The sequence below is a fragment of the Ptychodera flava genome, chromosome 20 (assembly GCF_041260155.1).
Source record: "Ptychodera flava strain L36383 chromosome 20, AS_Pfla_20210202, whole genome shotgun sequence".
In the NCBI taxonomy this organism is placed as follows: domain Eukaryota; kingdom Metazoa; phylum Hemichordata; class Enteropneusta; family Ptychoderidae; genus Ptychodera; species Ptychodera flava.
The window spans coordinates 24,617,115-24,629,756 of record NC_091947.1 but is presented as its reverse complement, the minus strand read 5'-3'; the positions used below and the strand labels follow the sequence as shown (position 1 = coordinate 24,629,756).

The 12,642-nt window shown below is 37.2% G+C and overlaps 1 protein-coding gene across 4 annotated transcripts in view; it reads right to left on the bottom strand.

Moving 5' to 3' along the window:
- LOC139120383 (SH3 domain-binding protein 2-like) overlaps positions 1-12,424 on the bottom strand; it is a 49,923-nt gene extending 37,499 nt beyond the window's left edge. The window contains exon 1 of one of the 4 annotated variants that reach the window (XM_070684763.1): positions 12,298-12,424. Coding sequence is in view for 2 of the 4 variants with exons in the window: in XM_070684762.1 (XP_070540863.1) it covers positions 745-773 (29 nt within the window). In the remaining 2 variants the exon portion in view is untranslated. Of the gene's footprint in view, positions 1-744; positions 977-12,297 lie in introns of those variants that run through there. The other 3 variants (XM_070684761.1, XM_070684762.1, XM_070684760.1) reach the window with 3 other exon arrangements.
- Positions 12,425-12,642: the final 218 nt, after the last annotated feature.

The following is a 12,642-nucleotide window of genomic DNA, read 5'->3' as shown; positions in this document are numbered from 1 at the left end:
TTAATGATGTGATGAATTGCAGTATCACAAAAGGTCTATGATCATGAGTTCTGCTTTCACATCATTTTTATACAGAACATGGCTGACAGAGCCACCGTTATGGTCCTCATAATGGCTGATATGCATCTAATATCAGTTAATCAGTAAATGTACAGTTACACTACCTGATGAGGGGTTTTAAAACAATTTACACATGAAACTCTGCAAGTAGCATGTTAGAATAGAATGTAGCTTTGTGTGTGGGGCCTCGTCTTGACAATATACTTGGCTGGAACACTGCTAGCTATAACCATAGAACCTACGCCATAACATATAGACATGCACTCTGAGTTTCATGAAAAACATCTCAAAATTGGCCACAACCACTCGGATTCGGTGGTCCAAAATGACAAACTCTGTGTTTTGAATCCAAAAAGTATACTGTCAAATCCTGACAGTTCGTATTCACACATGTAGTTAGTTCAAGGTCACTCCAAAAAGGTGGATTGACCCGTGGTTAGTACATGTGGATGGCTAGAAATCTTGAACAAATGCAAAAAAAATAAACAAATTGTAAACAAATTGTATTTTGGTGATCAAAGACATTGCTTGGAGATCTCAAATGAAAGGAGTAGGATTTTATTTCAGTGTACGGGCCGTGAAGTATGAAAATTAAAAACATTCAGCATGTGTGAGAGATTTATACACTGGGTGAGAGATTTATATGCTGATTGGTGCTCAAAGAAGGAAATAAAAGTGACTTACGTGACATACTGATTTGGTGTGCACTGCATGTTTGTGAAGGGTTTGTACAGAAGTTTCGGCTATTGAAGTTCAAGTTCACAAACACAGAGCCTTCAATGGTGGCAAGCCTGATATTGTCCTTAGGAAATGCGCATAGGCATACCATTACATAATACATCCAGCAAAAACAATGTGAAGAGACTTTGGTGATGTGTCCTCCCCACTGTGACATACCACACTCACATCAATGTGTCAAAAATTTACATGAACTGGGGAACCGTTTTCAAAAAGACTCCCTAGGACTGTTCAGAAACATCATTTCTAAAGAAGATCAGGTACTGTTCACGGTGTTGAAAAATCAAGCACCCTGTGTCATTTAAATGGATGTGCACTCATAATCTGCCATATTCAAAGCATGGTGAACATATAAACCATAGATAAGAACTACCTTACATGAATAAAATGGATACTTATGTATTATAATTCCGCACATTAAGCTACTCAAACCATAATAAAATTGCTCAGGATATTAAACTGATTTTGTTTTGTAATATTACATGTACAGCACCGCATCATCACGGAGCAACTTCTCCAGAGAGTTAAGGAACACTATGTGCAAATATTTAATTTACTCACCTACCATAAATATAAATTATATAATTTCGATGTGTAACATTTCTTTATTTTGATAGAATAGCAAGTCCTGTCAAATGTGCCCTACACATTTCAAGTCAATTGTGAATATAAAACCATTGAGGATATGAAAGTTCACATGATAATTATGCGACATTTTTAGCAGGTATCACTTTATCATATCAAATTTCACAATATCTGCTTACCAGTTCTTGGTTCACTAAGTTAAAGAAAGCAAACTAGAATTGGCGCACACAGGATCTGAACATGGCAAATCTTCATGTTTCACAGTGTAGATAGTTCACTCAACATGTACATGAATCTGACAAGATGTAAGTTTGTTTTAGCCATTGTAATTGTGAAATGCACAATTTCACAGAAACAATATTGCACGTTTTGACAAACGGGAATAACACACTGTACATGTTCGCAGTACGTTTGTGTGTTGAAAGCCACTGGGATTGAACAATGTCTGAGACCCAATATGTTCGCTTAAATAAATAACGACAACTTCCCATGCAATACTATTAATACATATCTGATTTTGTGTACATGTATCTCCAAGTACATATACGATGTATTGTTTGTCATTCAAATTCATGGTACACATGGCAATACTTAAGTTCTGGTTAAGCCAGTCAAGTTGAACAGGTCGATGACCTACACTGTATATTTTTCTAACAGGTCAGATGACCTCATAGAAGCTTTTGTCTGTCCTTTAAACTAGGTACATCCTCTTAAGTTGTTGGTATAAATTACTGTTCAAACTCTGAACTGGGTGATAGTCCCTTCAAAATTGTTACTGTATATGAAACCCATTCTTACTATGGAGGAATGAGATTTTTGGCCCAGTAGATCTTGGTTAGATCAATGTTAGTCTAATTAAAAATGGTAGTGATGAGTGACTGGTATTGCAAACAGGGGTTATTTATTTCTTTCCATATGCTATCAGGTTATTCACAAATACCGGGATTTATGTCCGAGTACATCGTGCAGCGGAGGTATTGTCCGAGACGTGTAGCGTTGAGGACAATACAGAAGCGTACGATGTACGAGGACATAAATCCCGGTATTTTGTGAATAACCTTAATATTATACACCTTTTATAGTCCAATTTCACCGCGAAAAAGTCAAAATCAAAGTGTTTTTTTTATGCCCGTCCTGCACTGTACTGAGTGATCGCGAGCAAACTGAGAACGCTTTCAGCACGTCCGCTAAGCACACAGAATGAAATTTCACACCTGTGCAGCGCAGTGTACATGATAGAAATTGTAGGTCAGCAGCATAATTTCACTCAAATTCACAGGTTTTTGATTCACCACTACTAACATTGTGAAGTACTGAATGTTTAGAAGTATACTTTTGTTAAAAATTTAAAATCATCTCTCCTTTTCCCCTGTGCTGACGTAAAGATGTTTTGAGGTCAAAGGTCAAATAGCGTCCAATAACACCAAAAGTTATTGTACTCCGCATCAAAGTTATTGGACTCCGCGTCCTCTGATACCGAAACTTACTGTATGACGAAACTCCATAGGTTACAGATGCAGGTGTATAATAATGTGTTATGCTTTCCTTCTATTAGTACACTGCAATGTGCACACTGAACAAATATCTGTACACGTATTCAATGAATTCTGAGTTGAATTAAAAACCTCACTCACTTTCAAGCAAAAGAGTTGCATTATAGTTCACACAAGAATGCTGAATTTTTGAAAAACAAAAAATGTAGCATGTCGTAAGGTCATGTACAGGCCACGAAAATGGCATATTTACCTCCACTACGTGACGTTCTATTATTCCTTTTGATAATATGCTATGCATTTGTACCTAAGGCCAAAAAAAAAAAAAATTCTGCTGTTCCGATTACATGGTTTTCAAAAATAGGGTAGGTAGGTATAGAAATTTTTTTTTTCATTTTTTTTATTTCTCAATGTGCATTTTGTACGCGTTCAAACAAACTACCAGTGAACAATTTCCTCATGAAACACACTCAAATTGAATACCAATTTATTAAAATAAAATATTCACCAGTAGAATTGAAGTGTGTGGTTTATTAGACTGCCAAGGAAATTGATATGGCTGAATTACAATTCTTTGACAGGAAAGTGAACTGTTTATCCACAGGTAAGTCTGACTTGTAAGAACTGACACAACACAATATTTACTGTCATCAATGCAGCGTTTCATCTTGTATACTATACCAGGGGGGATTGGTCCCCCTCTACTGGAATTTTTGAGGAAGATTTTAAAATTTTTTGGGAATTTAACTGAAACATTTAATGACATCCTATATGTAATTTTAAATGTTGCAGTGATGTCACTTGTGATATACATACTACAAGCCATAAAACACTTGCTCACACAATCCAAGCTGCTGGCCCCAAACAACGTCGTCCATTAGATTTTTTCAAAAGTCAACAAATTTGGGTATCACTGTTGTGAATGTATAGAGCTTCCAAGAGTGGCGGACGGCTCATTAATATTCATAAGCTTTAATATCCCTAAAAATTGTAGCATATTCCCTCATGCTTAAATATTCTGTATGTTTGTTTGCACATATTCTGTAAGTCTGCTTTCATAGGGCTTAATGTACATTCAAACATCAAAATTAATAACAGCCAGCCATTCCCACTGTACCTTCAAGGGATTTTTTCATTTTTCACTGAACTGTCTGCACTACACAAACCAAGAAAAAAACTATTGTAGTTATAAAAGAATGTTTTGTAGCTTGTGAAAAAAATAATGTGCTTGTTTGTCACGTTTTTACTGTGCGTATATATCCCTCACTACTGTAAGTTTGGATCAACATTGCCCTTTGCAAACCAGTGAGCTGTATTTTTCTAGTGACCCAGGTGGTCTTGTAGTTTTGTGCGCAGACTCAGTAGAGCTAAAACGAACAACTTAGAGGGTCAGATCCCTTGTTTTGATTTTAATGCACGCGTGAATTGAATGCGGAGTCGAGTTTTTCTCGATGTCAGATTTGCTCCAGTTGCTTTTTTTCAGTCATTTTAGAATGGGGAAAATAACAAACAGAAAGGTTGGTTGTCACCGACAGTTAATTTTAGGGTTTATTTGCCCCGAAAAATGAGTCAGTGTCCTTTCACTGAATTCAAAAACCGGGCCCATTGACACCACAGCTTGCTTCAATCCTTGTGCAGTCTGCACTGAACACGTTTCTGTGACAGTAAAGTCCAATTTTTTGTGTTAATTTTGCTATCAGAATTATTTTCAGAGTGTTATGGACATTCATATGATGCACAAAAACTTCAGTTTGTCTCCTTTTCTCAATCGTACAAGGTGATGTGACACAGAAACCTTATCGGGCTAGGGCAATGAACTTTTGTGAACGTAACTCTAAACTGGCTGATAGTTTCATATGCAAAATCAGTGTACAGAAATTTACGCGTGGTATTGTTTCAACACAGCATTTTATTGAAGCAGTTCAAAAAGTATCAAAATCGAACTAAAATTAGTTTCATGCGTTTCACGTTTTTTTCATATCATTATTTTTACTTCCGCGTTTACGAAGCTCTAAAAAGTCTAGGGTCGGGGGGATAAAATTGGGGTAGGTCGGGTAATCGGAACAGCACATATTTTTTTTTTGGCCTAAAACAGATTCTACAGAATCTTTTGGAAAACTTCTGATGATTCAGTCCCCTACTTGTGTTGAATTGTCAGCCCAGGTTGGATTAACAGTAGAATGCAACACCCACCTGGTCTGGTCATATATTGACTATCTGTATTTAAAAAAGATGTTTTACAAGATTTTCAAAATATGAGTACAATCATCTAAAGATTTACTGGTATGTTTGATATAAACATTACCTATTCATTAAGATTCAATGCTCCTTGCAGGCTGTCATACCTTTTAAGAGGGAGCAAGATTAAAACTTTGCATCAAAGTCGATGACAGTATTTATGAAGGTGATGACTCTCTAAAGCTGGCTATGCAGCATTAACCCTCTCCTGCTTTAGTACTTTTACCCAGTGTAGCAAGCTGGTATAGCCAGTGCAGCCTCCGGTTTCACACACAAGGCATTTGCCTTGGGGCTGGCTTACATACCGTTGAGGGCATGTATCAATGCAGGTACAGTATCAAATCACAGACTAGTAAGGTATGACTGTAAAAAACATACAGGCTCATAAATATTTATCTTACACGTCCTTATTCTATTTGTAAGACCAGCATGAACATCAAAGCAGAATACAATGAACAGTGCACAACAGTGCATACCTTACTACATATACCCCATACATGTTTATGACACAGGCTGTCATCATTTACAGTTCCTCAACATATTCATCCCCACCTGCCCTACACTGTAGATAGTACTATAGTACTCCTAGTGATATCAATAGCCATTTTTTATTGTATAAATTTTTAGCTGTCTCAATAGTGATACAAAACGAAGTAACATCAAGGTCAAGGCCCTATGCAAACAATGTAATTAAATGTATGGTAGATAATATGGATTGTGAAATTACTTTAAGGCTGGGAAATTCTCTTGGGGAAAAGATTGCAGCTGAGTACTGCAATGAGCAATCCTGTATCCCCTCTAAGCCAATTTGATATACAGAGTTGAGAGTTGAGAAATAGTAAATGGCTATTAAATCGTCTTCCTACCAGACTACATAGACAAACCATAGGAATAAACACCACGTAGGAGAAAGAGGATGTAGGGCACACTGGCACTAACTTTCCTGCACATGTCAAGGTCAATGAAACAAAAGAGTTTCTCAGAAACACGGATGGTATAACTCTAGTTTTCACATTCTTTTGTGCCCTACTACAGAAAGTTGACAACACAGAAGTTCACAGAATGCCGGACAAGTATGAGCCAACTAGAGAGTGCTACAACACACACACACACACACAATACCAGAAGGGAAAGTTGTGGGATACGGAACTGCAAGAATACTAAACACGTCATGTTTTTCAGACATAAATTCAATTTACGTGAAATACATTGTACTGTACAGTACCGGTATATGATTTGTGTCATTACTAATAAAAAACCCATAAATCTTTGCATGTTCTTCAAGGGTTTTCATAACCTATATTTGATATATTTAGAGTCACTGGCAAAGGTAACCTATGAAATGTATACTACAAAATGTTTTCCCAGCTAATGTGTGTGTCCTCCTTGGATGACATACATTATATATACTCCCATGAAAAATGAGTTTTACTTCCTTGATATGTTTGATATCTTCTTGGAAAGAACGCGGACACCCTGTAGACAATTGATTTGTTGATTTCTTTGTGTTCAATGTCACCATTTTTATTCTGCATTCTTTTTTTTTTGTGATTAGTGCATCTTATAAACTACAATTTCTGGTTTGAACTATTATTTATCAGTATTTTGGATTTGCCATCAATAGACCTTTTCCTATAATACGGTACATTGCTGTGGTTGTGTCAAACACCATAAACACATTCAAAACACCAAAGACATACTGACTTTGTGTTTTGCATACAATGGATTGTTATACAAGAATGACAAAAATTTACAATGCCAAATTATGCCTCATGTATTTTGTATCCATCGGCGACGGAAATATAGGTCAGGATGTAACTTGCCATAGTGTTCTACGAGTAACATACCCTGCGTATAACCTACGGCTAAAAAGTTCTATGAGTAACGTTACGCTTTGTATACCCCAGCATGCATTGCATCATGGAACCCATACTATAGCCACATTTTACTTTCTTATGATTCCACTTTTCAAATTTCTTGTAAAAGACAATTTTGGAAAGAAAAATCGTTACAATGATAATTTTGCAGCCAGTATAACGAGACTGAAGAATAATGGGCTTACACGTAACCATAGTACAATTCCACACTTTCTGAGGGGGTTGTTTGTATTTGTTCACCATGGAAGACATCCTTACACAAGCACTGATTTACGCGGTAACGCCATATGACGGACACGACCCATTGTTTTTCAGGTGTGCACTGATGAGTTCTAAAAATGGGTGTGAAAGGTAGTCAGTAGTTTTGACTACATTATTTTGTGAACAAAAGACATTTTTGTATTTGTAGAAGGAATTTGAACTCATTGCAAATGATTGACAACAATAAGAGATATTTTATGTATTGTTTACAGCATCTTTTGAAGCACAGTTTCACATTTACTGTTTCAAACTTCACGAAGAACTTGGAGTACTTCATGATCAAGATGTGATGAAAAGTGATCTCATCCGTATAGTCAATTTTCAAAAACCTGGTTCAAGAGGCAGGTACAAAGTGCCAACTCTGTCTAAAAATTTCCATTACATTTATCGTAATCACGTTCACTGATTAGATCAACTAAGTACCCGATGAATGACCATGAATATTCAATTTTGATGAGTGGTCATTACCATATGATTTGCATATTTACATAATCTGCATACACACTGTTTTCAGTCTTAGCTGACTGACTAACAAACTCACTATGGTAATTTTGGCAAGCTATTTTCCCTGAAAATGTTTCCAATCTCTGCTGGGGTTAATATTGCACACTTTGAGAACTTACAAACTTCCTTCCATTGCTGCCCAGTAACATCAATGGCAACATTACATCTACCATTATTTTTGAGCACCCAGATTTCTGACATATTTTCACGTTTTGTGCACCAGATGGTTTAGTAAGTCACTGTAAGAGAGGCACAACAGAACATACACCTTCACGTCACAAAGACACCAACGCATTTACCTTAGCTTTACATGCAGGTCTGTCTTTGGTTACCACCGCCTTTATCGCTGGACCATAATAGACCCACAACGCTGTACACATACAGCTCTACCAGTGTCACTTGTGACCTACGACCAGGAAACAACATCCATTTCCTTGACTGGACATGTCAGCTGATATAAATGTGATTACTTTTCTAAAAATTGTCATATGTCATCAATAACAAAGTTCCCAATCTTTTATAAATTGATCACCAAGAGTTCATTTGTACTTGATGATAAGTCAATGACCTTTTAATGAAGGTAATTTCCAGCACATACGGTATATTTATGGTGACATATATCGAATCAACTGACAACTAGCCTGATCAAAATTCACAGATTTAATGAAGATAATTTCCAGTACATATGCATATATCAAATCAACTGACAACTAGCCAGATAAAGATTCACAGATTTCATAAATTATGTTCACTGGGATCACAACTAATGTTGAAATCTTTCTGGCCATTATGAAGCAGACTTTATATATTCTTGTGGTAATGAAGATGTTATTTGACTTTGTTCAGCATTTTGAAAACTACCAAAAGAAAAATCTTGCCTTTTCTTGATACCCATTGTAAGTGTTGTCTATACATATCCGTTCATAGCAGCCTAGTTCCAACACGTTCACCATTGCAAAATAGGACAGCACCTTTTGTTCGGGACCTCACTACACAGTCTAGAGGTCATGAAAAGGTCAAACCTTTCACCCCTAACGTCCCCACACAGAGATCCGCCATCATCACAGCATGCATGTACAGTGTGTCTACCAATGGCAGCAAAATATGATTTGAAAACCTTATGCCTTTGCAACAAACACAGTCAGAGGGACTGTAAAACAACAGCCTAAAAGCTGTTTGCATTGCTAGGAATTGAAGTCACAGCATTATATGTTACCCACACAAAAATTACCAGCCAACCTGGTACCAACCCGAAAAATGACATTGATGATAGCTCTACATGTACACATGTGTATAAAGATTACCAAACATGTTGGGTCAGAAAGTTGTCTGGGGTTAATCTGTGGATGACCTTGACTCTTGAGACTTTCAGGTCATTATTGACAAAAACTATTACTGACTTTATCTCACACATATCTTTTATCAACCCTACAGTGTACATGTACAATTTGTGACCCCTGTACTCTCTGCCAGCTGATGGCTATGCCAAAGCAGTTACATGTACATTGCACAGGCCAATTGAGGACAACCAACCCATCACAGAGAATTACAAAATATCCTACAGAGCAGTGAATCAAGTGGTGGCAAACACAATCAAAATCTGAATGGAGGTACACACAGATGTTGGTACCAATGCATACAAACTGTAGCAATCAAGCTTTTGTGTGCAGAAAGAAATACCCCAATACAGCACATGAAAATTTGTGTTTGCATTTGTCATGTTAGAAGACAGCCAGCCTGAATGAAGTCGAAAGTATGCTGAAGTTTTGTACCTGTACAAATAAAAGTATCTTCCCACAAGTTACATTTGATGTGATATGCCATATGTTCAGTATCCATCTACAGTCTCAAAATTGCGGCTTTAGGGTAGAATGTACCTTGGGTCATATTTTTTGGGCTGTCAATTTTTAGTCAATACTTTTCTGGTCTAACACTTGTGGGGGCTAATTTTAAAGCTCTTGGAGTGAGAGAAGTTTCACCATCCAAGTTTTTCAAAAATTAATTTTTCCTCATAGACTTAAGACAAGAATGGCAGCCATTTTGAGTTTCAAATATCAGTAAATGTTAGGTAATTTGTTTCTATAGTACCAAAGTTTGGACAGGGACCCCCAGTTTTTGTTCTGATTTGGTACAGTAAGAGTATCTTTGCAGGAGAGTTTGAGAAGATGGTTGAGTCCTTTCGCTTTCTAGGCACATTGTACCTTAACTCTTTTCCTGCCAAGTCCATATTTCAACACCAGGTCACGATGGTTAAAATTAATGAAACACAACGTATTCCATATGATGTATTTTATCATAATACTGTACATTTGAAGGCTGTTGAAAACATAATACTGTAAAGTTGATTTTTTTTGGACAAAAGATGCTATAACATACCAAGCCAAGTGGGTGAAAATACGTCGTTTTGGCTCAATACCGCTTTTTACTGACTTGGCTGATGGGGAAGCGATACAGTTATTACTGTCTGGCAGGAAAAGGGTTAAAGGGAAACTGTCGTCGGAATTGCGCCTGTGCGAGTTTCTTGTTTACAAACAATGTATTTTGTGCACGATATCAAGATGCAGCTCATCATCATAGCTGCGACATTTAAATTATACAATGTAGATGTTTTAACTTTCATCGATCACCATCTAACCTTGGATATCACTGTTTACATTGGTTGTATGGGTCCCATACAACCTTTGAGGGCAGTTCCAATGACTGTATCCCTTAAGTTATGTTTCATTTCTGGCAGGTGCTTGTAAAGTTTTCCTATCATTTTGGCACTTAACTAAAAAACTGACTGACCAACACAAGCTTAAAGCCCCAATAGTTACGATGTTTAATAATCCGATCTCAAAATATCCCCTGTTTTCCAACCGTTTTCTTTGAATAAGACCCATTAAGGACTGAAAAAGTGTATAAAACTCTCATAAGTGTCGAAAGTGGCATGTAAATTCACACATTTTACCATAATTTTCAAAGAGTAATCATGTGACAGAGAAAATAAAGGTTAAAGCAACAAAATGTTGATCATCCCCTATGTTGCGCATTCAAGTGAATGACATCATGCTTGTTTATTTTATGATCACGATGTGTATTTGCAGGAAATTCTACACTTTTTGTACTCGTCTGTGGGGGCGCCATTTTATGAGTGCGGCACCCATTAATTATTTAACCTGTTAAAACACCTAGGCATGGTCCAAATACGCTAGCAGCAATACTTCTATACAAGTCCTTCAGTTAGCACATTTACACGAACCAACTTCGGTTTGAAAATGAAATATTGAAAATAATGTATAAGATTTGCAGCTATTGGGGCTTTAAGAAAACTCAGTGGTCTTGAGGTCCTGAACCTCTGTATTGGTCTGCTTGTTTGATAGAAATACGGGCTGGAAAGCAATGACAGGGTTGTCATGACAACCGGATTCAAGGTGATACCAACTACAGAAACAACACCTAGAAATTGCTTGACATTCTGGGAATATTCCTATCATAATCAGTATCAGTGATTTTAGCATTAAGCTTCCCTGGGTTACCTGGTAATATGGGAGACCGGTTAATGTAGACACCCATACGATAATATTGTTTCATTTGACAGTTCACTGCGTACTTAATTAGTTCCCCAACATTAAGTCACATTTCCTTTTTTGTGTGTGTTTACTCTGAGATTAATGTATCATTGTTGGTTACTGTAGAGTGTCAGTAGGGCAGAGTCTTGACCTCAGCTGCACAAACAGATGTCTACATAGTGAAGGGAAGAGACTGTGAACTGGGACAAGGTTGACGTGACTCTAGATTGACAGTGAAAGGTAATGGACAGGGTGTCACAATTGCTATAATACGGAAAATGAATAGCAAAATTCAATTCTGTACACATTTCCGTCACCATGGAGGAAACAACATGCTGACAGCTTCCAGAGACAGGATTTGACCTGGTGTGACCTTCAGCTGAGAAGTATTTAAAATTCACTTGCGCTCACACACTCCTGCAAAACTTGCAACAGTCGTTGTTGTATGCGTGTTACGGAGGAAGCAATACCGTAAGCCACACTGAAACTGTCGATGGTAAATCATCGCGGAACCGGAAATGAAACAGCATTAAAATAAATATTGGTAAATATGCGTTTCTTTCGGGCAAAATTTGGTTGAAATACCACCTATACATCAGATGTATTAATTTCCACGTCCCATGGGCTTATCGCATTTGTCCCCAGGACTCACAGACCCAAACAGTGCAGTGCAAAGATTGAGTAATTGTATGAAAAGCGTAAGAATTGATCCCCTCAATTGATTTTTTTTCAAAAGTTCTTCAGATTAAACGTGATAGTAGACTCGAATCCTACGTGTTAAACCATGAACACTGCTCTCTACCATGTCTAAAACAGGGGCGATTTTGGCTCTGATACAGTAGGGTGCCAACCGAGTCCCGATCCCCGACTTACATGCAAAAGTACCACCCAATCCTGGTAAGCAACAAACAAAATCGTACAGATGCCACATTTAAAGAAGGATTGAGAGTTTATAGTTTGTGATGAACCATTGCTTCTATTTTCTCTTACCTTAGAAAGAGTTTTATACTCCATTAAACTCCATTCTGCTAACTCTCTAGACACTAACTTCCTCGGCCGTCATTTTCTTCTTTCCATTTCCGGGAAGCAAGTTTTTGGTATACGACGCCCGGATGTTCACTATATTGTTGAGTTAGGGGTTCCCACAGGTCATGTTCCACACGTCATGTTTCACAAGGTTTACTTCTTCAAAATAGCTTATCGATATGTCAAGGACAGCATACGTTTTAAGCAAACTTCTATTTGGATAGTAGTTCACAAAATTTGCAGTATAAAGGCACTAAAAATTATAAAAACGAGTAAACATGAAAAACAAAAAAACAAACGTGTTCCATT